Source organism: Lepidochelys kempii, chromosome 8 (genome assembly GCF_965140285.1).
Source record: "Lepidochelys kempii isolate rLepKem1 chromosome 8, rLepKem1.hap1, whole genome shotgun sequence".
NCBI lineage: Eukaryota > Metazoa > Chordata > Testudines > Cheloniidae > Lepidochelys > Lepidochelys kempii.
Window position 1 is genome coordinate 78,589,938 of NC_136387.1, and position 26,634 is coordinate 78,616,571.

At 41.3% G+C, this 26,634-nt stretch overlaps 1 protein-coding gene across 4 annotated transcripts in view; it reads left to right on the forward strand.

Annotated features, from left to right (window-relative positions):
* The window catches only part of DDAH1 (dimethylarginine dimethylaminohydrolase 1), a 149,986-nt gene that overhangs the window by 38,292 nt on the left and 85,060 nt on the right, over positions 1–26,634 (forward strand). For 2 of the 4 annotated variants that reach the window (XM_073357185.2, XM_073357184.1), the window contains exon 1: positions 13,783–14,220. The exons of 1 other annotated variant lie outside the window; for it this stretch is intronic. In XM_073357185.2, the coding sequence (XP_073213286.1) occupies positions 13,906–14,220 (315 nt within the window). In that variant the 5' untranslated portion in view covers positions 13,783–13,905. Of the gene's footprint in view, positions 1–13,775; positions 14,221–14,445; positions 14,572–26,634 lie in introns of those variants that run through there. One more of the 4 variants, XM_073357187.2, reaches the window with a different exon arrangement.

Genomic DNA, 26,634 nt, shown 5'->3' on the forward strand with positions numbered 1-26,634 from the left:
GAGATTCTCATGGAATCAATTGATTCCAGCAGCTGGGGATTTGTGAAGAACACTAATCCTGTATCATGAGTAAGGCTAAGATTTTGTCACGAATATTTTTAGTAAAAGTCACAGACAGGTCACAGGCTTCTGTGAATTTTTCTTTATTGCCCGTGACCTGTCTCTGACTTCTATTAAAAATATCCATGACAAAAATGGGGAGCTACAGAATCCTCACACCATCCACCACAGCAGCTGGGCAGCTGTGGGGGCGTCGGAGCTCCAGGGTCCCCTGCCACCCATGGGCTTGTAGCTGTGGGATCCTCCTGCCATCTGCGGAGGCTCTGTGTGGCAGGGTCCCCCCACAACCCATGGCTTGGAGCTCTGGGGACACCCACTGCCTGCAACAGCTGGGAGCTACAGGGGGGGGCCTGCCGCCGCTGCCAGGTGGGAGCTGTGGGGTCCCCCCATGGCAGTTCGGAGCTCTGCAGGGCCCCCACCGCCCGTGGTGGCCAGGAGCTGCTGGGCTCGGAGCCCCCACCACCCTTGGTGTCTGAGAACTCCCAAGTCCCACCGCCACCCATGGCAGCCCAGAGCTCCCGGGTCCCCCACTGTGGGCTGAAGTCATGGAGGTCTCTGGAAGTCATGTGACCAAATCGTAGCCTTAATCATGAGACAACATAATACTGTGTATGGTAGCCACCTTGGATTAGGGAGAAGAGCAGATACATTTGCAGGCTGATAGGAACTTTCATTGAGCAGAAAGATACAGTGTCTTGGAGACCTTCCCTTTTCTGTCTGTCTTTTCCTATAGCCAGCTGTCAAATTAAAAACAATAAGGAAAATCTCAGCACCTTTTTTTTTTCTGTACTTTTTAAATGGATTTTTCAAATGTTTGTATGCTCATATTTTTCTTCCTAGACAGGCCCCTCTTGCATCTCCTTTCGATTTTTAAAAAACAGGTAAGCTTTTTTTGCAACACCCTCCCAGTCAGATGGGTGTTGGTACTTTATTCTTCTAGCATTCTTTTTTAATTAGCCATTTTAAATGTTTCAGAAAATGGCTTTTACTCTCCTCCCTCCCATCCCCAGTGGAAGCCCTTAGGCTCTAGACAATGCCCAGCCAAGAATTTCCACTAGCAGGTCAGTGTAAAACGTTAATAAATTTTAGTCCTATAAGTATTATTACACAACATCTGTTCAGCACTGTAAATTACACAGCCCTTCTCCAACATAGCGGAATACATGTTGCATAGACCAGTCATCTTAACTTCTGTAGCTGGAAAGATAATAATTCAGCGATCAATTTGCAAACATCTAGAACAGTGGTTCCCAGACTTGTTCTGCCGCTTGTTCAGGGAAAGCCCCTGGTGGGCCGGGCCGGTTTGTTTACCTGCAGCGTCCGCAGGTTTGGCCGATCACGGCTCCCAGTGGCCGCGGTTCGCTGCTCCAGGCCAATGGGAGCTGCTGGAAGCAGCGGCCACAACATCCCTCGGCCTGCGCCGCTTCCAGCAAACTTGAGAAATGGTCTGAAGTAAATAGGATGAAATTCAATAAGGACAAATGCAAAGTACTCCACTTTGGAAGGAACAATCAGTTGCACACATACAAAATGGGAAATGACTGCCTAGAAAGGAGTACTGTGGAAAAGGATCTGGGGGTCATAGTGGACCACAAGCTAAATATGAGTCAAAAGTATATTGCTATTGCAAAAAAAGCGAATATCCTTTGGAGATGTATTAGCAGGAGTGTTGTAAGCAAGAGACGGGAAGTCTAATCTGTGCTGATTAGACCTCAACTGGAGTATTGTGTCCAGTTCTGGGTGCCACATGTCAGGAAATTGTAGAGGGTCCAGAAAAGAGCAACAAAAATAATTAAAGGTCTAGAAAACATGACCTATGAGGGAAGATTGAAAAAAATTGGGTTTGTTTAGTCTGGAAAAGAGAAGACTGAGAGGGGACATGATAACAGTTTTCAAGTACATAAAAGGTGTTACAAGGAGGAGGGATAAAAATTGTTTTTCTTAACCTCTGAGGCTAGGACAAGAAGCAACAGGTTTAAATTGCAGCAAGGGAGGTTTAGGTTGGACATTAGGAAAAACTTCCTACTGTCAGGGTGGTTAAGCACTGGAATAAATTACCTAGGGAGGTTGCGGAATCTCCATCATTGGGCTGTCAGGAAGGGTCTAGATAAATACTTAGTCCTGCCCTGAGGTAGGGCACTGGCCTAGATGACCCCACAAGGTCCCGTCCTATGTTTCTACGATTGTGAAAGATCATCTCTCACCATTAAGTTGGATAAGTGGCATTTAAAAAAAAAAAGTTAAGACATCCCTTTTGTGTCTTGCTGGTGTAGGACTGATGGCATTTTTGTCCTTAGAGGTGGGTTCCCAGCAGGTTTAATTTTAAAGTAATTTGTGTGTATGTGAATTTCCTTGATGATTTTTGTTATAGGAGGATTAGTGTAGTATTTTGTGCAGATACTAAAATGTGTAAGCAAGGGGAAGTAAATTTTTCAAACTCTTTTGAAATTGAAAATAGTCCTGAATAGTAAATATGTTTGTTTCCTTTTTGGTAATGGGAATGATTCTCATTTGCCTTAAGCCCGTTTTGTGTCTCGCCAGCACATAAATCCATTTACACTCACATCAGAGGCACCTCTGCACTTCCAGAGTGAAGGGGGTCAAGGTAAGTGAGAATCAGAATGATATTAGACAAATTGATTCTAGAGATAGACAGAGACAGTGAGCACCATCAACTCACCTTAGTGGTCTTAGCTGGCCCCTTTCTCAGGAGTTCACAGACAATTTGGCATGGCTATGAATGGCTCAGGAAGAAAGGTTTCAGAGTAACAGCCGTGTTAGTCTGTATTCGCAAAAAGAAAAGGAGGACTTGTGGTACCTTAGAGACTAACCAATTTATTAGAGCATAAGCTTTCGTGAGCTACAGCTCACTTCCTCAGATGCAACCTGCATCTGAGGAAGTGAGCTGTAGCTCAGGAAGAAAGGATCACAGGAAGTCAGTCATTCTTCTCTCTCTTTTATTTATTCCACAGCCTGTTCATCTCTACTGGTGCTAAATATAGACTGAACTCTTGTCCAGCTACCCTTACCCTTAATTAAAATGGATCATCCCATTTTGCAAATTCAAGGTTATACGTACAGCATAATATTTTGGGCAGTGTGGTCTTGAGGTGTCTGGCTAATCTCTCAACTGGAGTGCTTCTTCACCTCTGCCTTTATGGTTGTGTTAATCACCAGATAACCTATGGCTCTAGTGTCCTTGGGAACTTGATGGCTGTCCTCACTTAGCTTTAATAATAAAGTAATAATAATGATAAAACAATAATTCTCAGCTCTTAGTGGTTTTCATCTTCAAAGTGCTTCGCACACATTCACTAATTAACTGGATTCAGGCCTGAGTAATTTAAGGCCTATTAAAAACCACATATCCTTGGTCAAAGCCATTGTGGAGCTGTTACTGGAAACCATTCATACTATCTGAGTCAGACTGTCCATTATATGCTATTATTTATACAGCACCTAAAATATGCTGGGCATATAAAATATAGCATATAAAAGATCAATCAGAAACCATTGCTAAACCTATTTTTCTCCCTTGAGGATAGTAAAATCCACCCTTTTCACTCAGACTCCAAAGATTTTTAGTGTTTAGCTCCCAAAGGAAATATAAATAAGTAATGAAAAGGTAAGGCTAAATTTTCCAAAGATTCTCAAAGAGACCAACATATGCAAGTATAAAATAGTTGTGCATTCACTTTTGAGCAGTCTTATTTGTGCCAGCAGACAATAAAATTCATTCATACAAAACCCATTACCTGTGTACAAGTGAGAGTGCTCAAAAGATGCACATGCAGGTTTTGCAGGCACAAAGCTGCACGTGCACAAATGGAGGCCTCACTTTAAAAATGTAGCCCGTCATGTCTCAGTACTGGTCTGGGCCACCTTTCATTCTGCTGTCTGTAACTGCTTCATTCAGAACGTGACCCAGAATTCAGAGCACAAGTTGTGGCAGCAACTGTTGCCAAGGATTCTGGCGTGCTTATTGGAATTAAGAGCGGCAAGTTGCAAGTGGATGAGCAGGCAAAAACTATTTTTGATGGGAACTGCCATGGGCGGGAAAATATAGTGGGGGGCAAAAACCAATGTTGACATATGGGAAGAAAGCAGAGTGGTAGGGACGAAAGACATTGACACAAAAGGTTCTGTATTAGACCTGCAAGATTGTTGGCTTACCGCAGCTACACTTCACACTACACAAAGGAGACTGTTATTGGTTTGTGCATAGTGTTTAATATCCTCAGGAGTTCAAGGAAATCATTCACTCAAGGAGCCATGCACAATCAAGAACATGCTGCTGTCTCTTAAGGAAGTATGTCAGCAGCAGCAGCAAGCATGACTTTAAAGAGCTGAATGAATGTGGCAGGAGGGATGTTTCAGGTATATGGAGAGATGTGGGATTTCTTGTGTGAAATTAGGACACTTGGCAGCTGGTAGGCTTTTAATTGCTATCCAAAGCAACTGATGGTGCCAAAGAGTGAACAAAGCTATCGATTTCCATCTGGGCACAAAATTTACTTCTCTGTACTCGTCATCTTGATGTATAGCTTCATTCTGTGTGTTCGTTATGCATGAGCTGAGACCCCTTTAGTCTTCAAATTTTAGTTCTGGTTTAAATGGAGTACGTGGATAGACTTTTAAAAAATCAGCTATTCTCCCCCTCCCTCCTTCCCAAATGCACAATGTGCTTTCAGTTTTGGAGACTCTGTTCATCTCTAGGTTCTTATACAGTCTCTGTCACTCTAGTGTCTGAGTGCCTCTCAGAAATTAAGTGTAGACATAGAGATTGTTCTCTCTCCAGTCAGCAGGGCACTGGACTATGTTTATGTTCAATGAGGCATGTTTGTTTTTAAATGCAGTGTTTTCGAGGAGTCGAGATCAAAGGAGTGGATTTTGTGCATTTCAATTTGAAGGCACTGAGGTTCATCGCAAAGCTGACCTCTTCAGGGAGTGGCTTCCAAATTCACGGGCTAGTTGCTAAGAAAGTTCTGTCTCCTGCACACACACATTTCAGTTTGTAGTTGCCAGTTTTGTTCTAGTACAGTGGTTATCAAACTTATTTGATCAGGCCTCCCCTTCTTTGTGCCTGTAGGTGTTTAGGCCTCTCCCCACCACCCAGCTCTGAAGGCACAGCAGAGAGCAACGGGCTGCTGGCTGGGTGCTCAGCTCTGAAGGCAGCGCCATGCTAGCAGCAGCAGAGAAGTAAGGGAGGCAAAGAGAAAAGTGATATTTGTCAATATCACTTTTCACAGCAGGCTTAGCGCCCCATTGCCACCCTTACTTCTGCACTGCTGCTGCTACCCCGGGGCTGACAGCCAGAGCCCTGACAGGTGACGGACTGGGGGAGAGAGAAGGCGTGCCTGAGCCCGTGCTGTCTCTCAGTGAGACGGAGGAGAGCCCGAGCCTGGGTGGTCAGGCTCCAGCTGTCAGCTCTGGGGTCTCCGGTGGTCCCCTTTATCCCTGCCTCCCAGGTGTGTACAGCCCTTCTGCATGAGTCCCAGCCATCCAGGGCTGATAATCAGAGCTCTTTTTAAAAAAAAAATCACACAACTTGGGCCTCCCTTGACATATTCCAATGCCTCCCTTAGGAGGCGCACCCGATAGTTTGAGAACCGCCGTTCTTGTGGAATGTAGGTATTGTGGAAGATCAAGATCTTGAAGCAGAGGCGCAAATGAAGAAAATCATATGGAAACTCTGTAACAATTTAATAAACAAGCTCTAACGGACACTCAACAAAAAATGAAGGCACCTAAAATCACTAATCACCTTTCAAATTATTGATCTTTGCCTTTTTCTTTAAAGAATGCTTTGCCTCTAATTAATAATAAAAAAGGTTTGTTTCAAAAGACTTTCTAATTGAAAGGCTTGTACAAGTACCGAACCTCCATCACTGTTGTTAATATATCTGCTAAAGTGAACAAATAATTACTTTTCAGTTTTATAAATCTTGCAAAACCGATACCGTAATCATTAAATAATTATTCTGTTCTTAGATGCAAAATAAAAGGCAAACTTCTTACATTTCCACTTTGGCTGTATTGCTGATTAATATGTGGTGTTTTTAGATGATATTGAGTGAAATAAGAATATAACAGTTTTTAGGAGAGGAGGGTGTGAGTAAGGAGCAAAGTTGGCAGACTGTGTGGAGCACATTTCTGCTGATGATCTGCTGTTTCTTTCAGAGACGTTGGTGGGAAGGCTACCTGCTTTCCGTGCTGACTTTCTCCTTTTCAGTTACCTTGGGAAAAGTATAACAACGCCTGTACATTAATCTCACCTGTCCTCAAACACAGGTAAACTAATAAGGCCACCAAACTTAACAGCAGAGATAGCCTGCATATATTATTCAATTTCTCTCTAACTTCATGGTAAAACCAACATTCATTTAAGGCAACTAACAATGCCAAATATCTGTTGTCTGTACATAATACGAGGGTTGTTGAAATGGTCACATAATGCAAAAACTGGCATCAAACAGAGAAATACAGAAATTTTAAAATGTCAACAGATCTGCAAGGCACATTAGCTATAGGCTAGCTAAGCAAGGAGGAGGCAGAACATTCCCAGCGCACAGCTAAAGTATCTTACATACTGTTGTTTAAACTGATGGATATTCAATATGAAAGTCCTAAAAGAATAAATTTTAACAGCTGATATCCTTTCAAGATTTCCTATGGTATTGCTGCCCATATTAATTACATTTTGATCATGCTTTCGATGGAATTATCTGCATTTTTTTTTCAAATCTGAGCAGTCTAAAGAACATCTTGCATTGAAGAAAGAAAAACCTTTCCCATACTGTGCTAGATTCTGTGCTAGATAATAGCAAAGATAATTGCATTAAACCCAGAGGGTTGATTTTGAAGCTAACCTTCCATATTCTTTCTGCTTATACAATCTCTTAACCATCACTGTCGACAGAGTATATTATTAAATTTAGTAATAAGAACCCTGGAAATGTTCACTTTTTTTTTTAGTTTAATTTGTGATGTATTAATCTGGCTGGCTGGCTCCAGTCCCAGCTTGCAAAATAACCTTCTCTTGGCCTAGGTGGGAACAAAAAGAAATCCACAAAATTGCTTATTATATATTATGCATCCGATGAAGTGAGCTGTAGCTCACGAAAGCTTATGCTCAAATAAATCTGTTAGTCTCTAAGGTGCCACAAGTCCTCCTTTTCTTTTTGCAGATACAGATTAACACGGCTGCTACTTTGAAACCTGTCTAATATTTGTTGCATTTGTCTAGGAAATAATCCATCATTGAACCAAATATTACCTTCCCCACTCTTTTCTGTAAGGAAAATTCTAACGCTTTCATTTTCACCTGGAGACCCTTTCATCCATGGTTATGTGAATTTGTGGTGCACCACAGCCTTGATCTTCTAAATGACAGATTTCATTTACTGAAAGCGAATTTTAGAAGTGTGTGAGCTATGGCAAAGAAGATGAGATACTCTCAATGAATCTATAGAAAAGAATTCTACAGGAGTTATGCAGTTAAGGTCCAAAAGGTCTGTTTGCCCAACTGAGTAAATCCAAAGTTCATCTTAGCTGTACTAGTGCATCTCATTGTAACAAAAGAAGTAGGACGATCATAGATGCTAAGCATGCACGACTCATCTGCGTTTTGTCTGTGCTTCTTGGTGCCATACATATTGGCAAGACTGCTGTCAAAGCTGGTTTCTAAAGGATAATCTTTGACAGCTTTTTTTCCCAACTGCTTAGCTGTCAGTTCATGGAAATTGCTATTTGTCTTATGTAAAGTGCCAGCTGACAAAGTGCCTTGTTTATTATACCACAGTAGATTAAACAAATACTGTGTTTCTGTTGAACCAGCTATGTATAGAACAAATTCTGCAGTCAGGGTATGGATCTGTAACCTTTTGTTCAGCTAACTTACCTCTAGTTCCCCTAGGCTCAGGCAGGGGAGAAATCAGGAAAACACTGTACCTCCAGAAGGTTCTGCCAGATGCTGACAGGTACATGGTTTAACATCTGGAAGCGATCACTGTTCCCTCCAAAGAAGTCTCTGCTATATAAACACTGAACAGTTCACAGCTATTTTCAGCTTATATTAGCTTCTTTTTCTACCATTATAATAAAAAGGGGATAAACTTGAGTATTAAATAGTTATATTTGTACAGCCCTTTGAAAATATAAAGACTGGCACAAGCTTAGTAAGGTGTCTTAGTGTTTGTGCATACGTTGCCTGAATGCAATCAGTTAATGTTTTTTAACTCTCCTGACTTCACCCAGATTATTGAGTTGATATCCTGATAACATGATTTTTAGTAAGAATATAATTTGTCTAAATGACTGAGCTATTCTGTGTAAAAGTGGGCTGGACTGAAAGTCAGGAAATTCTGTATGCTAATCTTAGCTCTGACGCTGGCTTGTTGTGTGACCCTTGGAAAATCAGGGCTTGTCTATATTGTGAAGTAAATTTAGCTTAAGGTAGGGTGTGACTAGAAAGTGGAATAGCTATTCCTGATTAACTCCACATCCAAAATGGATTAAGATAATTCAGAATAAAGAATTCTTATTCCAGAATAAGAGAATCCACTCAGAAATTTGAGTGGGAATAGTTTAATGCAAAATAGCTATTCCACAATAATTTTTCCTGTGTAGACAAGCCCTCATTTAACAGTTTTGCCTCAGTATCCCTATCTGTAAATGTGGATAAATAATACTTACCTTCCTCACAGGAGTGTCAGTCTGGACCAAATTATGTACCCTTGCTCAGACCAAACTCCAATTGATGCTAATGGAATTTTTGCCCAAGTAAGGAGTGTAGGATCATACATCTCATGTTTGGGCAGCAGTCTGATTATGTTATAAGAAACTTGAAAATTTTACCCAATGGCTTCTAACTATGTTTCTGGTACAGTGGACTTATCCACATGGCAGAGAGTTGCTGGTAGAATGTCTAACATGCCTTTTTTGTTCTGGTCTTTCATGCTCCTTAATTTTGTGCAACACTTAGTTAACACAGTGACACACACGATATAAAAACTTTAGAGAGAGAGAGAGAGAGTGGTGTTAAGGACCGCTAGCATCTGCAAGTGCTGGAAAGTATGTTCAGACTTGGCATCCTAGAAGGCTTCAAAAAATTGCCCAGGCTGCTTGATATGCTTTTACACTTGGCATTGATCCAAATTCCACAGTTTGTTACTGTCATGCAAATTGTTCAATAGCAGTGAACAACTGTGGTCTTCAATTACATAGTGCAGTACAGGGGCGTTGCCTGATTTTTGGCATAAATTCTGAGTCCTCATTGACTCACAAAGATGACGTAACATGCCAAAGAAATATTTGTGATAAAACATGCTTTATTTATGCTACATGACTCATCCCAGAAATAAGTTTCAGAATCTCTAGTATGTAACCATCTTCTGCCAAAATTATCGGTTCTTTTTTGAATGTAATGCCATGGCTCAAAAATCTGGCTAATATGCCAAGTGATTTTGTCAAAGTGATCGATTTTTACTTTGTTTCTTGTTGATTTTTTCTGTTCTGACAAACCTTTAAAATAATATATCTTTTTTCAAAGCTACTGCTTTCTTTTGAAAGTGACTGACCTATTCACACATGCTTTCACAAATACATTCCTGTAATTCAACTTTCTTCTGTCCCTCTTCTGACTTTCTCATTGGCGCTGTCAGATAAGTCACTGTGGTGTCAATTTTCAGAGTAGCAGCTGTGTTAGTCTGTATTCGCAAAAAGAAAAAGAGTACTTGTGGCACCTTAGAGACTAACCAGTTTATTAGAGCATAAGCTTTCGTGAGCTACAGCTCACTTCATCAGATGCATTGTGGTGTTAATGAATATGTATACTTTTCTATGTGAACATACAGTGTGTTTCCCCTATTTTCTCTTTCTAGGTACCAATTTTCATGTTGTTTAAGTTTTGTGCATAGTACCTTCTAAACTGGTCCCTGTTAGAATGGTGGTGTTTTTTGTTTTTGTTTTTATTTGTTGCTGAATTCATTTAGGATACTTTCCTTGTGACATCTCTTTCTTTTCTGGCTAGCAGATGGCATCTCTACTGACTTCCACTAGCACCTGTTTGAACTCACTATATTTGGAAAACACAAAGTATCTGTAATAATGTAATCCATAAAGCGATGAAATAAATATACTCCATGAATCTGGAAAGAATGAAGATGATTATAGTTGACCCTGTAGCTTTTTGATGACTGCATATGCTATTATGATGAATTTTAACATTACACTAATCAGACTGTGTAATTTCTGTGTGTACTGTTAATTTATATGTAAACTAAATAATTTTTGCTACCCTTACCATAAATATGCACAATTTTGCTCCTACTGCATCTGTTCATAGACACTGTTAATGACATGTCATGGTTACAAAAATATTAACCTCAAAAAGCTAGTTTTGATTTACGTTTAAACTGCACCTGTACCTTTAAATGACTACATGTAGCATTTTGGTTTATAGCATATTCAATACTTTGTTTCTATAACTTTGTGTCCGTATATAATATTTTGTATGTTCAAAGCAGTGGTGTAGTGGTAAAAAAAGAAGTGGGTAAACTAACCTAAACTAAACTCCACAGTCCCCAAATGAGAAGTGGATAAACTCCATTTGTCTGTGTTTATCCACAGTGCTACTGGTTCAAAGTGCATTGTATTCTTTGCATAAGGACCTCTGTCCATAAACAGCCTCCCTCCTCCTTAGAAACAGAATGGCATACAAAAGCTGTTAGAAACAATTTATATATATTTAGTCCTTCCATACAGCACTATCATAAGTTTATGATATGTAGACCTATAAATTCTGTTGTCCATCTGAGGTCATCCCATGTCAGTGATAATTACTACAGGAAAACCACATTATTCTATCATATAATAAGTGCACATGATGGCAGCATCACCTAATATCCCATATTCCTGTAATTTTTAATAAGAGTTAAAAAAAAGTAACAGTTCATAAATAAATTATATATTTTGACTATTTGAAAATCTAAAATGATTAGAACTACTCTATTCAGTGATTGTGAGACCACTATTTTCAACACATGCTATTTCTTATTATGGAACCTATAAATTTATCCTAATTATTGACTAATCTTACCATTTCTTCTTCTGGCTAAAATCATGCACCCCCTCCCCCAAAGTGTGTGTCATTGGCCAAAACTATGATTTATAATGATAAAAATAAAAAACGATGCTTTGATAAATGTAGAATCATCAAATTTTATGTGTGTGTTGAACCACCACTTCCAATTCTATCTTCAAGATCCTCAATAGTTTGTCATTCTCCTAAATAACAGAGATTATTTGCCTTTTTGTATACTGAAAATACATTTAATACCCATATTTATGTAGCTATTCAAATACTACATACATGTGGTCATTGCAATGACCAGGGAAGGAACCTGGGAAATACTTGGCTGATGATGCTGGATAAGGCCTAGGAGGAGACATTCCAAAGCAAAAAAATGGCTGAGGGAAAAGTGAAGTAGGGTGGGTCTTTCTTTGAGTGGACAGTTGCTTCACAGTTTTGGTCCTTGGGCTGGAGACTGGAGTAAAGGGAGGGACTGGACTCCCACTTGCTGCTACCTCATGGAAGTGGAAATCCCTGCAATGAAGAGAAAAGATGCTGTAGTGCAGAAGGGGGAGAAGTCAGACAGGCCCTCAAGGGAGGACAGTGACCCAGTAAAAAGACTTGGAGATTTGATAGTTTGTTTTTAATTTCCTTTGGACTTCTATTTGGAGCTCATGCTGCCCTGGAGTACCTTAGTCGTCCAACCAAACTACCCCACCACCAGAGGGAGACTATGGCCTAGTGTGGGGAAACTGTCAGAGCTGTGCATCTTGCCAGAGGTAAGTCACCTTTCTACAATACCTCAAATTAGATGTTCGTTAACATGAAGCCAAAGACTTGCAGGTACAGTTATATGAATGATTTGGCTATCTAAGTGCCCTTGTGGTTATTTGAATAATTGTAAATTGAAATGATCAGATATCCAAGTAAGTACTCCTGAGTTTATTGGAAATAAAACTGAAGTCAATTCAAAGTTTTGCCACAGATTTCCATGGAGCCAGGATTTCACGTTTGCTGTTTATCTCAAAGTACTAAGATTACTTGGCATCTGATCCTAGAATTAGCTCCATTGCCCCATTGGCCTTAAGCCTTATTATGTCCCTGCTCCCACTGAAATCAATGGCAAAACTCCCATTGGTTTCATGGTACAGAGTCTGGCCCCATTCTGGTAAATAATTGGTAGACAATGACATTATACATGTATAGTATATGATTTTCAAATGAATATACCATTGTTTCTAATACCAGTGTATTAAAATGCTAAACCAATGTGAAAACCTCAAGTTTTGCTTTGAGTTTAAAAATTTCAAAAATAGCCTTCTTTTGCGTTTAAAAAAAACCAACCATACAACAAAACCTAACTCAAAAACTGAATGTTTACCGGATATTTCTCTGAAACAGGACCACATAAGGGCAAGAGTATCACATTTCTGAAAAGTGTGAAACTTCTGTCAGTTGAAAGTAAATTTTCCTTGAGTACATGCAAAACTGGGTTTTTTCATGTTTTTATATAAAACAGGGCAGGCCATTTCATGGAAGTTTTGAGAGAGGAAAAAATGTCAAGAACTAAATGTGTGTGTGTGTGTGTGGGAGAGAGAGTGTGTGTGAGAGAGAGATGCTTTGTCACTTTTGTACAACTATTTTGAATGAATGTATTATACAAGTTGAAGGTACCACACTTCACCTGTCCTCATTTTGTTTTCAAACACAACTTCCTTTAACGAAATACAGTGCTGGGATGGGCAGGACTATACTTTAAAAACTGCAGCTGTGCCACTATAGTGCTTTAGTGCAGATGCTACTATGCCAACCGGAGAGCTTCTCCTGTCGGCATAGTTAATCCACCTCTAAAAGAGGCAGTAGCTATGTTGAGAGGAGAAGCCCTCCTGTTGACACAGAGCTGTCTACATCAGGCTTAGGTTGGTATAACTCTGTCACTCGATGGTGTGGATTTTTCACACCCCTGAGCAAGCTAGTTATACAGATGTAAGTTTATAGTGTAGGCCTGGCCTAAGAAACTGCTCTTGGAAAGTTATTAGCAACACAAAATTCGAGATGGCCCTAAATATCCCCCCTCCTCAGCTCCAGGGAAAGTTTGGATTTGCATCTGGAACCAAATTCTGTTGAGTGGCCACCTCACTACCAAAAAGAGGTTTGGAGCTGAAGAGCCCTCTCCCATCCCTGCACATTGAGGATGCAGTACATACACCTGGTCCTTACACAGGTGCACGACGGGGACGGGAGGAAGGGCATAAAGAACCTCCACCTCCTCCTCTCCCTGCCACCCTCACTTGCAGGGGAGCCGTCCGGTAGGCACTGGCCCACAGGTTCAGAAGGTGGCCAACGTGCTTTCAGAAGAATCCAAATACAGCGAAGTCCCAGTGAATGAGGGGCTGGGCACCTGGCCCATCCTCCTCCCGCCACACAGTCTGCAGCCAGCGGGCTCCAAGCGGTGCAGCGCTGAGCCCTTGCAAGGGCAGCCCGCGGAGCGCTCTCCTCCACTTCCCCCCACCCTTCCAGGAACAGGTCCTAGGGCTCCTCCCCCAGCCAACCTTGCAGCCCAGAAAACAGGTAAAGGGTTCTGCCAAAACGGACCAATCAGGTGCTTCGATCCAAGCAGCCAGCCAATGGGAACTCCCTTGGAACCGCACCAATGGTGGGCTGCCTATTCAGGCAGAAGCGGCGTGAGCCCTACCCCACGGGGACAGAGGCGGGCGCGGGGCCCGGTTGCTGTGCAGTGAGCGCGCGGCGGTGCCTGCTACTCGCCTCCCAGCATGGCCGGGCTGAGCGGCGGCGGCGGCGGCGGCTCGAGCCTGGGGCGGTGCAGCCACGTCGTGGTGCGGGCTCTGCCCGAGTCGCTGAGCCAGCACGCGCTGCGGATAGAGAAGGGCCCGGAGGTGGACTTCGCCCGGGCCGAGCGGGAGCACCAGCTCTACGTCGCGGTGCTCAAGAACAAGCTGGGGCTGCAGGTGCTGGAGCTGCCGGCCGACGAGAGCCTGCCCGACTGTGTCTTCGTGGAGGACGTGGCCGTGGTGTGCGAGGAGACCGCCCTGATCACCCGGCCGGGGGCCCCCAGCAGGAGAAAGGAGGTACCAGCTGCAGGGGGAGCGGGGGAGGGAGGCTCGCTGAGCACGGGGCGGGATCCAGACCGTGTGGCCTACCTGCCGCTCCCTTCCCCCAAGTCCCCACGCGGGTCTCTGCTAAGATCTCTGTAACTTCCCGGGCGGGGCTAGAGCCCATTGCCCGCAGAAACCCAGGCTGGGTCATTTACTGGCCGGACTTGCTCTGTGACGTTTTATTTTAACTTCATGGAGACCGAGCCGGTGAAAATGCAAATGCACGGAATTAAACCGAAGATCTCCGTGGGAAATGTTTGCAAGGAACAGCTGTTCCGGGAAGGCAGCAGTGTATACAGAGTGCGGTGCTGTAAGGCGTGGCAGGTTGGTGGCATGATGGGAAAGGAGAGTCAGAAGATGCTCAGTGCACTTGCAGTCTCCCTTTCCCACAATGAACTCCAACCTGAGCCCTTACGGGAGAAGCTTTCCCATTCTTAGCACAATAGCCACAGCTTGGGAAGAACACGTCTGACCTAATTCTCAGTCGTGCAGTGAATCACCTACAATTTGTATCAGAAAGAAAATGAATCCAGATGTATGTTCTTGTTGTCCTGGCAATGCTGTAATGGTGACTTCAGATTGATTAGTCTGAAAAACGGTTCTCATCCTTTTTCTTTTGCAACTACAGTAGTTGTGCTTAACAAACATGTCTGGATGTCAGTCATTTTGTTGCACGAAATATATCACTCTGGTGTGTTTTAAGACACACTGAAGCCCTTTATAGTAAATCACAGCAGTTCTTTGTAAGTTTAAACACAATCCAGGGAGATGGTACAACAGTGTTAAAACCAGTTAACTCCTGGTATATGTGCAACACTGCACAAGGCTCAGTGTGAATCTAATACATGTGTAGATGTAGAAAAATCTAAATTCACTCTTATGTTAGAGAAGCTGGATCGAAACAACATTGAATTTATTCCGTTTCACTGACATTTCTATTGAATGTGCATTACTCCTTTAAAACACTGAAAGATGGTGTGTGTGGATTTGTGTGTTTTTCACATATGAACAAACAAAAATGCACACCTACATAATTTAGTGTGACATATGTCCCTATAACAGATTAATATATCAATATAGTATATTAAAGTGTTCATTATATTAACTCAGCAGGTTGTATTAGCACTATGTTGCAGTTTTGAGTGCAGATATTTAATATCTTTCCTGGGTGTAGACTTTGTGGTGATCAGTGCCTGTGTAGACTAGCGTTAAGTACACTTTTAAAATGTGTGGTCAGTTTAGTTTCTCAAATACCTTTAAATATAAATTGACTAAAAAGCCATTGCCACAGTCAGAGAGTATTTGAACTTACTGTGCAACACTTTTTAAAATAGTTTGCCTCTAGGGATTCTAGGTGTCTTGGACGCTTGGGATTCAATAATTTAAGTAGGCTTCGATGCTTTCTTCTTCATTAAGCTGCAATAGCACCCCCCGACATCTTCATATGTGTTTCTGACCGTTCTAAGTCACATCTTCACTTGGAGTCCTTCAACAATGTATTAATTAAATAGTATTTCTCCCCTTTTTATATAAGAAGATATCTACTAACGCTCCTCCCAATTTCAGGCTACTAATGTACCCTATGCCCAGGGCAGAAGTGGCTCATGTCAGGAAGCACCTTTGCATTCAGTTCAGACAAGCAGGGAAAGATCAGCCAACCAGAAAATGAAATAAAAGCAGCCAGCAGAGGATGAGCTGGGAAAAGTCTGAAGCAGATTAGCAGCTAAGAGAAATCAGGCAGTTAGATAATACAATAACAAAGATCTGTCATGGAAGAATAATTCACTGTTACAAATAATTAATACTTTGTCTTAGTAGAAGTGTTTTAAACAGCACACTGTATAAATCTGCACAACGTTTTTGTTGCTTGCTCTTGCCGTTCCTCAGTAAAAACGTCATAGAATGTAGGGAGGTTCACGTTAAGAGTTTTTATTATTTCTGCATTATATTTACTAGTGTGTTTTGAATCGTTATCAATAACTGACACTACTACAATGTAAACTTAGACTCATTGTTTGTCTTTTCAGTTTTAATTTGTAGTATTTATTAACCTGCAGAGTTCAGTAATTCATAATGGGTCTTCAGTTATTGGTGCAAATTAGTAATAGTTCTGATATATTCAGAATAAAATTCTTTTGGTAAAGCATTAAGTGTATCTTAATCTCTCACATGTCAGGACATTCAGAACAAAGATGCACATGGTCATCTTTCCCCAGCCCTTTGTGTGCATATGAGTTATTTGTGTCAATACATATAATTTTAACATGAATGCCTTAAACCCAGTTGTGCATTCATGGTGCACCTATGATTTCTGTGTGGTAGAAATCAGTGGAAAATCTTGGGCACAAGGAATGCAGACTCCGGCATTTAACAAGTAGGTGCAAGTGGCTGAGTTACTGCTATAGGGACCTTTGCTCTGAAATTCCAGTCTTTATGTTTGACACTTCAAACCTGTTCATCAAACCACCTCCCTCTCTGCATTCAAATACATCTTAAACACATTTCTGTCATCTTGCCTCTAGTAAGTCAGACGGAGGTAGGGAATAAAATGTACCCCCATCCCCCAAGTTACAGAAGCGCGAAGTTGGGAATTACTGTGTATTCACATAATCTTTATTCTATACTTATCTTCCTCATTCCAATTCCCCTCCCTTTTTCTCTGTTTGTTTACCCTCACTGCTCTTTTCACAATCCATATTCACAGATGAGCTGTGGGGTAGGGCTGGGTTTTTACTTGTTTCTTTGAAGCTGCTAGCATACTTTTGGGCCTTCAGGAAATAAGTAAATGTGCCATTTACCTAGATTCTTTACATTTAGTTTTCTCTTTTAAAAAAATGAATTAAAAGATTGTTTTCAGTGTGTCTTGTCAAATAGTGCAACTGTCTGAGAAATTGCACAAATCTCTCATTCAAGAACATGCACGGGCATGTATTTGGAAGAGTGCAGCCAGATATGTGCTTGAAAAGGTAATGACATTAAAGTAGTATGTGGGTGCAGTATGTTACTTTCAAATGCAGCTGTTTCTCAACCAGACTTCAAGGGAGTTTTTTCACTGAACGTATACCATTACCTGCTGGCATGATTGATTATGCCCATGTAGAGTCCTGGCAACTTTAGTGGAGCTCGATGTCAGTGGGTCTCAACCTTTTCAGACTACTGTACCCATTTCAGGAGTCTGATTTGTCTTACGTACCCACAAGTTTCACCTCACTTAAAAAGTACTTGCTTACAAAATTAGACATAAAAAACCAGAAGTGTCGCAGCACACTATTACTGACAAAGTGCTTACTTCCTCACTTTTACCATATCATTGTAAAATAAATCAATTGAAGTATAAATATTGTACTTACATTTGTATATAGAGCAGTATCAACAAGTCATTGTATGAAATTTTAATTTGTACTGACTTCACTAGTGCTTTTTATGTAGCCTGTTGTAAGAGTAGGCAAATGTCTAGATGAGTTGATGTACCCCCAGAAGCCATCTGCGTACCCCCAGAGCTACGCATACCCTGAGTTGAAAACCACTGCTCTGTGTGAATGTAAGGGACCATGCTAACCTTAGAATAGAGGAGTCATCTCTCCCTCAGCTATAGAATTGCCAACACTATGTTATGAGTTGTAATAAACGGACAGATTAAGTCTGGATCCAGGTCTGTGCTCAGAAGGAGTCCAGAAGCTTGTAATATAAAGATTCAACAAGGGGGCCAATGCAAAATGCATCAGCAGCCTGTGGGAGACAGGCAGGAGGTAGAAGGCTCCTGCTACACAACTGATTGCTACTGATGGCACTGGCAGGAGGTGGGGCTCACTCAGCTCAAGAGAAGGCTGTAGGCAGATCTGGGGCAAGGAATGAGTGTCTGGCTCACCCTTGGGTCCCATCTTGTGCTGATGCAGAGGGATTTGACAGGGATAGGATGTAGCAGTATAACTAAATGGGGGTATTTATGGATTTTTTTCTTCACTTTATGTGGTCCATAGAGCAAGGACTAAGGAGCAGGTAAAGAGCATGGACTCAGCTATAAAATGAGAAGAGAGGAGGTGGTTTTTAAAGAAATTTGTTTCCGAACACTAATTGGGCTGGGACTTTGAAGGCGGGTGGATGAGCTGGACAGCCCGAGGCTGAGGAGGCAGTGAAAGAGAGGCTCATGTGGAGGGGATCTGGGAAAGAAGACAGGGTGGTCTGTATTGGGAGGAAATGTTTATGTGGGGAGTTGGAGCAAAATCTGAGCAGATCTGGGCCCTTGATACCTTTTTTCTGCTCCTGATAATGCAAGCAGTGAACTAACAGGGTGAAATTAATTATATGTTGGCTATTACAAATGCCAGCCAGGTGATAAAATATTTAACTTTCTCATTAACCAAAAACCACAAGAATGCATAACCCCAAATGGGACAAGCATGCTCAAAAATTAAAAAGAACTATTCTGGAGGGGCTGCATATGCTAACAAATTATCCTTCAGTTAGATAAATTGTCTGCTTTGTAGTAATATAAAATCCAGCTGTATTTATGTACAGTTTTCTTGTTGAAACTATGCTCAAACAGAGCACCATTAAATTTCACTATATTTGGAAAGGTAGAATCAAACTCATCGGTATTTGTATATGTGCAATACATACTTGTTCAAACGGATTTTTGAAAGCTCTAAATTAAACTATGAAATGATAAATAGAAAGGAAATCCATACCCAATCCCATTCATATCACAACCCTACTTACAGAGACATTTTTCTCTAATGGAGAATTGTATGTAGGAGAGATGCAGAAAGGGGTGAAGCTCAGGTATATTTATACTGAAAAAATTATTTAATGATGTCTACTGTGTCTAAAATCAGTTTTGATTATTCTAATGCAGGTTGACACAGTTAATTCCTAAGAAACCAGTTCTCAAATAAATCATGAATATGTTAAGATCTACTTTGCAACAATTCAGCAGGTACAGATTTACTTGAGTTCATCAAGTGAATGGTCCATAGGTGCTTATAAATAAAAAGCAAGAGAAGGAAAACCCCATATTCTACACTTATTGGCTCTAATGGCTGGAACATCCACTGTGAATTCCTTAATTTTGTGTATTTGAAAAATAAGTAAACATAAAAAAATCCAGGGTATTGCATCATGAAGTATATGTTGTTTGTCTTACTGGTGTAGTTCTTAATTACTTAAGACAGTACTTCATACTGGGGATGAGAACTCACAGCAACACTCTTCTATGAAATCTGTGTTGAGGAGTGAGGTGAGACCACCGTTTCTCTGTTTATGGGCACCATTTCTTATTTATTTCAATCTTTTCCTGGTACTTCCCAATGTCAGCATCACAGGGCTAGCTGCACCTCTGTCCTCTTCCTGATCTCTTTGAGTGCATTCCTTCAGGGGTCAGGTTGCCTCTACCTTTCCTTGGGTGGAATTTAGCAATTCTCCCATTGTTAGACTATGCCCTGGCATACAGTACCATGTGTATAGTCTCTGGGCTTGCTCGTCAAATCCAACTAGGTTTGGTACCTGTGGCTCTTTGGCAGTGTGAGACCAGTTGTGGTTGTATTGACCAACAGACTTCTTAAAAGCAAAGTATTGTTTATTTTACCGGTAGGAAGAAAGCATTTAGAGAAAAAGGGTTTTAAAACAACAATAAATCTGCATGCATGTCTAGCTTACCTGAAGACCTTCCATTCTGTAATGGTGGCCTGGGCAGGACTAGCTTCTTCAGACACCCCAGCAGATGCCTGTCAGTCTGTTTTTTCCAAACAGCTCCTCAACATTACCTCCTCAAGAGAGAGGGGAGCTTTTAATGCAACCAGAGATGCTTTGTTCTTGTCAGCTCCCATGCTTTGGCCTTCCTGGACAAAGCCAGTCTGGTAGGCTTAACAGGAGGTTGAGCCACACTCCTCAAAGTCAGTGCCTCTGCCCCGTACTCTGTAACATCACCCTTAAGTGTTTGCAGAAGGCCAAAGGGTGGCTTATCTTGAAGTATCCTGCATCCCTTCCTGCTTGTTTTTCCTTGTAGCCTGCTATTAAAATAAACCAACATATTCATATGATAAACATCCCTATAAATAGGTCAACGTATAATAGTAATAAATTATTACAGAGCAGTGCCATGTTTATCATACCCATGTTCAACATGTTGTTTAAAACAATATTTAAAGCAAAATTTTAAAATTGCAATATAATCCATTCACTTTTATTAGACTCTCCATAATAGGAAAACTAGCCCTCCATATCCCAACCTCTACTTTAACAGAAAAGTTGTTTTTCTTGCCTCCATAAAAAGACCGATTAGAGGATAGGCATATTTATTTGGGAACTTTGTTTACTGATCAGTCTCATAAATAAGATATGGGATAACATTTTCAAGAATGCCTAAGTCATTTAGGGCTTATCTTCACTGCGAAGTTAACTTGAGTTATGACTTGAGTGTTGCCTCTAACTCAAACTCTATACACACATACAGTCTCTTGAGCTTTCCTTAGCAATGAATGGAGCAATGCTTTCTGTTAGCATTGCATGTTGGGATGGAGTCTGTTTTCAGTGACCAAAAGGCAACTCATTGGGGGGAAAGGTCAGGGCAAGGTTTGGCTATCAGGAAAAAGGTGAAGGTCTTTGTGGGGTGGGTGGGTGTGTAAAAGAGAAAAATTTCAAGATAATACTGTATTTTTAGAGGTTTTTAAAAATGGATTTAAATATAATGACAGCAAAAAGAAAGTGCCAGGGAGTATGGCAAAAAGATGGATATTGCGATTACTGCAACTTTTAAGTTCAGTGGAGCTGCTTAAAATGAAAGACAGGGCAGACTTTCTCCCGGAGGAAGGTGGGATGAGGGCAATGAAAGAGCAGAGTGAACACATGGTGAAGTCAGTCACCTGTCATGTTAGTTTCACATTTATTTATTTATTTCCCTCAGTCTTGCAATTCTGACTTCCTTTGATTAACACGTCCCAGAGTGGGATAATGCTGGCAGTGTTAAGCTTGGAAGTTAACTAGTATGATTACTGCCCACTTCCATTTTATTTTTAAATGCTGTTTTAATTTTCCATTCACCAGTCCAAACCAGGAGTAAATTCACTGAATTCAATGAAATCACACTGGTGTGAGGAGAGAATGGGGAACCAAATGTGTTAATTCATAAGGACTGCTGTAGTTATATGCATTCAACTGAAGTAAATTACAATAGCACTGTATGTACCAGTCAAATCCATAGAATAAAATCCAGTACAGGCCTACTGTACAGTACGCTACAACTTATAGGAGTTGTTAACAGTACCTCTCAGGCTTTGCAGATATAATTGTTTGTTATATTAAAACCATTGAGACCACCAAGCACTTTTAGATACTTCAGTTGATGGCTCAATGTTCTAGACAGAAGCCAGTTTCTGAGAATGTACCATTTTGGGGAATATACCATTTTTGGTCAAAGCTTTTGCAAACCAGGGAGAATAGAGGCTAAGTCAGTTTGTCAATAAAATGGATAAATTCCAGAATTAATTTTAGCAAACTAGAAAAATAATCAAGTAAATCACAGGTTTAATAGCTTGATGGAAAAATAAGAACTTTTGATGTCAAGGAGTTAAGTTTATTGTCAGCCTCAGAATTTTTGTTATCAGATCTGTATGTCTTGGAGAATGATAGAATTATTCAACAAGTAAAAATTTCTAAAAGCAAACCTTAGTTAATTTCCTGATGCCGATAAGTTGATTTGTCTTTCTTTAAGGCCACATGCAAACATTGATACATGCAGCGTTCAAGTCACGATGATTGAAATAATGCTGTGGTCACTGAATTATTAGCAGTTCAAAAACCTTTCTTTATACCCGTGTGTTTTGACTCAGTTAGCCCTCTAGGGCAAGCTCTTCAGGTCACTTTCTAAACACCTTGGGGTCTGTTGTTCTGAAGAAGTTTGATCCATGTCTCTCTCTCACTGCCTAAATTGTTGTTGTGTGACTGGGATAGTGCAAAGCAGCACTACCGCCATCCTTTAACCCTGGCAGATAGAAATCCAAGTGCTTAGCAACAGTACCCGTAGCCAGTAGTCCTCCTCTTGCCTCTGCTGCCTGGAAAGAGAGAAGGGTTGCTGCAGAGGAGAGTGATGCAGGAAACCTCTTCAATAATGGAAAGTCCCTTGTGCTTCCTCGCTTGGTGGTTTAAAGGCTGAATTGTCTTGCAAGCAGGAGGGAAACTGTAACCCCTGTCTCAGCAGTCCAGAGGGGAATGAAAGGCAGGGCTGCCTTCCAGTATCCAGAGGTGGTACGGGAGAGTGTATTGCCACCAACCCCCCAACAACAGGTGAGAAACTCGATGGGACTGGCAGTGATTGGGACAGCCCTAGTAGAAGCCGAGAGGAGAGCAAGGACTATGGTACCTCATGGAGAGCCCCCTCTTCCTCCAGAGGCTTTATCCACCCATTGGTCAGCTGGAGGAGGAGGGGAACCAATTGGTCCCTTGCTCGTCCCTTTCATTAATTTAAATCCTAGACATGCTCAGCTTATAGGAGTTGTTCTATTCTTACATGAGATCAAGAAATAAATGGAAACTTTCTTTAAAAAAACGTGGACACAGTTTTAACCTTCCTGTATTCAATAACAGAACTGCAGTCTCCTAACAAATGGGATGAAAGTCCAGAGGGAAGGCTAGTTTCTTAGTGGGAAGTCACATAAAGCAGTGCAAACATGTCAACCAGAATGATACTTCACACTTATTCAGTGTCTTTCACCTCAAAGTGCTTCATAGACTGGATATGGAGCACCATTGAAGAGCAGCCAACTTAGGTATGCAGATGGCAAGCAGTGCCTTGTGCATCACATCACATAATGTGACCAAGGGGCAGGGAGGTGAATTTTTGCCAAGCCCATTACGTCCAGCTTCTGTTACTACAGAAAATGCTCTGGATTCTTCAGTGCTCATGAACAGCAGACAAGACACATGATCTTTTTAAGAAGATCTTGTTTTGAAAAAGTCTCTCTCCCAAAATTGCACAGAACCCAGTTTATCTAATTCAGAAGAATGAAAGGTGGAATTAACTATACCAGCACTGGAGCCTATAGTGCTACAGGTTTTAGAGCTTAGAAGTATAAACCATGAGGCTTTACCCTTTGTCAGGGTAGATCAGTCCCAAATGCAAGTTTCTCCTTTCTGATCAAGAGTTACGCTGTGCAATCAATCAGATGATGCCTCTGAGGAGGTGGAAGGTTGTGCCACAACCAAAGGCATACAAGGAGAAAAATAAACGCACACATGAATGCGTGCTACTGTAGAAGTCTGAGGTAAACTGTATAGTGGTCAGCAATACCACTGGCATCCTTAGCTCTCGTGGACCTTCGTAATTCTGCTAGACTGTTGGGTGGCTGGGAAAAAGAGTGAAAAAACTAGAGAACGGCTACCAAGTAACAAAACAGCACAACTCCAAAAGAAGGATGGACAGTGGTGGTTTTCCTAAGCATAGCTAAGAGAAATGTTGGCTATGGTAGCTCCCTAAAGTTAATTAGGATAAGTGATTTATTTTTTTTAACAGTGTCATGTTGGTGCCAACAGAACCCCCATTTGCTGACTGATCATTTAGCAGAATCTATTAACACAGCTGGCAACGATCATCCTGCCATTTCCCCAAAGGATGGCGATGAAACTGAGAGGGGCAAAAGAGAGAAAATTTCTAACAATTAGTTTAATTCAGATTGTCTCAGTGGTTTAGAGCACTAGTCCTATGAATCTTGTAGATGCCCACTTGTCCTTTTGCTTTACCTCCTTGTACGAAGGCCCTTGGTGTTATCTGTGAGCTTTAGCATCCTGTCTTGACACCTGCCCACTTTTTGCTGCCTTATAATGGGTTGAGGCTTAAAATGACAGTTGGGTAAACTCCATCACTTTAAAGCATTACATATTGACAAAAAATTAGGAGTAGGTCCTTCTGCTCTTTATCTCTCTTGAATATTTCCCCCCATTTCTGTCTTAGAAACTTGTCCAGATGAGTCTTAAGTGTATTGATGTTTCTGATGTATTTGCTATCTTGTACTGCAATGAAAACAAATGCACAGTCTCTTCAGGGTCCCAACTTTTAATTGGCCTAAAGTCTTGTTTATTTAAAAAAAAAAAATTCAGTTAGGTTGGAAGGAATGGATCTTCAGCCGTAGCCAGACAATATTCTTTCTTGGGTTTTGCCCAGGTATCTGCAGAGAGACTATACTGACGATGTTGAATGAGGAACAGACTGGTTTCAAGGTACACCCTTTATTATGAACACAAACTACTAAGAGAAATGAGGTTATAAACTTTCTACTCTGTGCAGCTGCAGCCTCTCGCTGCCCCATTCTGGGCTTCTTTGTTTCTGCTCCAGCAGGCAGCCTGTCCCAGGAAGCCAAAGACTGCATCTGGAATGTACAGGAAGTTTAACCATCTCTTCACTTCCTGGAGGACTTAAGCTGTAGCTTAGTTTTCCCTTTTTTAGATCCCCTTTTTAAACATGTTCTGACTTAACTAAAACACTATCAAGATATTACAATTACCATAACTAACATAACTCTTTTAGGTTGCCTGAATACAAGCTAATATGTCTCGAGCAGTCTCTTAAGGCGTTTGAGCAATCTTCACTATATGCTTCATTACAAACCCTCTTTAGTCAAATCCTTCTCTGTAACAAGCTGTTCAGTCTCAAGGCTTGTCTACATGACATGGCAAAGTGTGCCATGGGGTAAAGCGCATTCTAATGTGTTGTGCTCTAACTCCTCTGTGTAGACCCTGCTGGCATGCTCTAAAAGGTACACAGTTCATGTTAATGTAGTCCTGTTCGAAACAGGACTGTGTCAATGCAAACTTAGAGCATGCTAGCAGAGTTTACACAGGATAGTTAGAGCATAACACATTAGAATGCGCTTTTAAAACCACACCGCTCTAGTGAGCTTTGCTGATGCCATATAGACAAGCCCACAGGGTCAACTTGTGAATTGTTTTCAACTTGTATGTCTGCTCTCACTTCATTTATCTTGGCCAAGTTATCCCGCTCCTTTTTTACCTACAAATACTAAGGGGTGAACCCAATCTGTAGGTTCTTCTATTCTCTAAATCAGTGGTTCCCAAACTTGTTCCACCGCTTGTGCAGGGAAAGCCCCCTGGCGGGCCGGACCAGTTTGTTTACCTGCCGCGTCCACAGGTTCGGCCGATCGCAGCTCCCAGTGGCTGCAGTTCGCTGCTCCAGGCCATTGGGAGCTGCTGGAAGTGGCTTTCCCCGCACAAGCGGCAGAACAAGTTTGGGAACTGCTGCTCTAAATACCAGTTGCTGTCACGTTTTGCAACTTAAGGCTTGTGGAACTTTTCATGTAGCATGTACCATGGGTTCTGCATCTCCTCTTTACCATATCTTGTACATTACTGGGAGACACCCACTTTTTGTGAATACATCTTCATACGATGCTATTGATATTTACATATCTGGATTTGTGTTGGCTTTCTATCCTCTTAACAAGACCAAGCACTTTACATATGGGCAGACCCAAGGTTGGTGGTTGGCCTCTGTACCACCATGAATTCTTGTATAATTTTTTCTTCTGTATTTAAGCATTAGCGTGCACTTGCCCTTCCACTTGCATGTTCTCCTTACAGCTCTCTTTCAGTTCCTGTTATTATATTTACTTGTGCTCCAATGTCTATCTTGGATGTCACTTAAGTGCCATTTGTGCATAGTTTCATTAGCCAATCTTTCCTGCCTTCTCTGCACATTTTAGCATAATGGTTGGGCTTATTACAGTTTCTACATACTTGACTGAATGTTATGCATTTCCTATACACGTGGTTGCCACATTGTTGGCATTGTTTTCTGTTTTCCATGCTTTTGTCCTTGGCCAGTTTAATTTCTGTAAACATTTCCCTTGCTGGTTTAGCTGTCTTACTCTGTGTCCTGTTCTGCTTGGCATATACACTTTGCCCTTTCTAGTATCAGATCCATCTCCCCTTAGTTATCGGTCACAGACTTTTTTTATTGTTACACACAGGGTAGTCTAGTCTGAGTGTGTTTTATTCCATATTCACAGGATTGACTTTTTAGTTTTGATTCTGTAGCTTAACTCCTCTCTAGTTTCCCCTTTACCCTGTGTGGGATCATATAGTATCTTACTGACGAGCAGAGTGGCGTCAAGATAGATTCTGTTCAGAGTAAAGGTTTTGTGTACAGAAATGAGGTAACTGACTTATTACTAACCTGTGTAGCTGTAGCCTGTGAGTGCACTGTACTCTGCACGAGAGAAAAGAGTAGATACAGTTTGATTTCCTGTGTCAGTTCTTATAGGAGGTGTGGCATCTCTACACTTCCTGGAAGGCTTACTCTATAGCACAGAAAGTATGTAGTCAGCAGAGCAGTAGGTAGAATAATTCTTTGATAAAGTGTGTGTCATTTGGAGGCACATG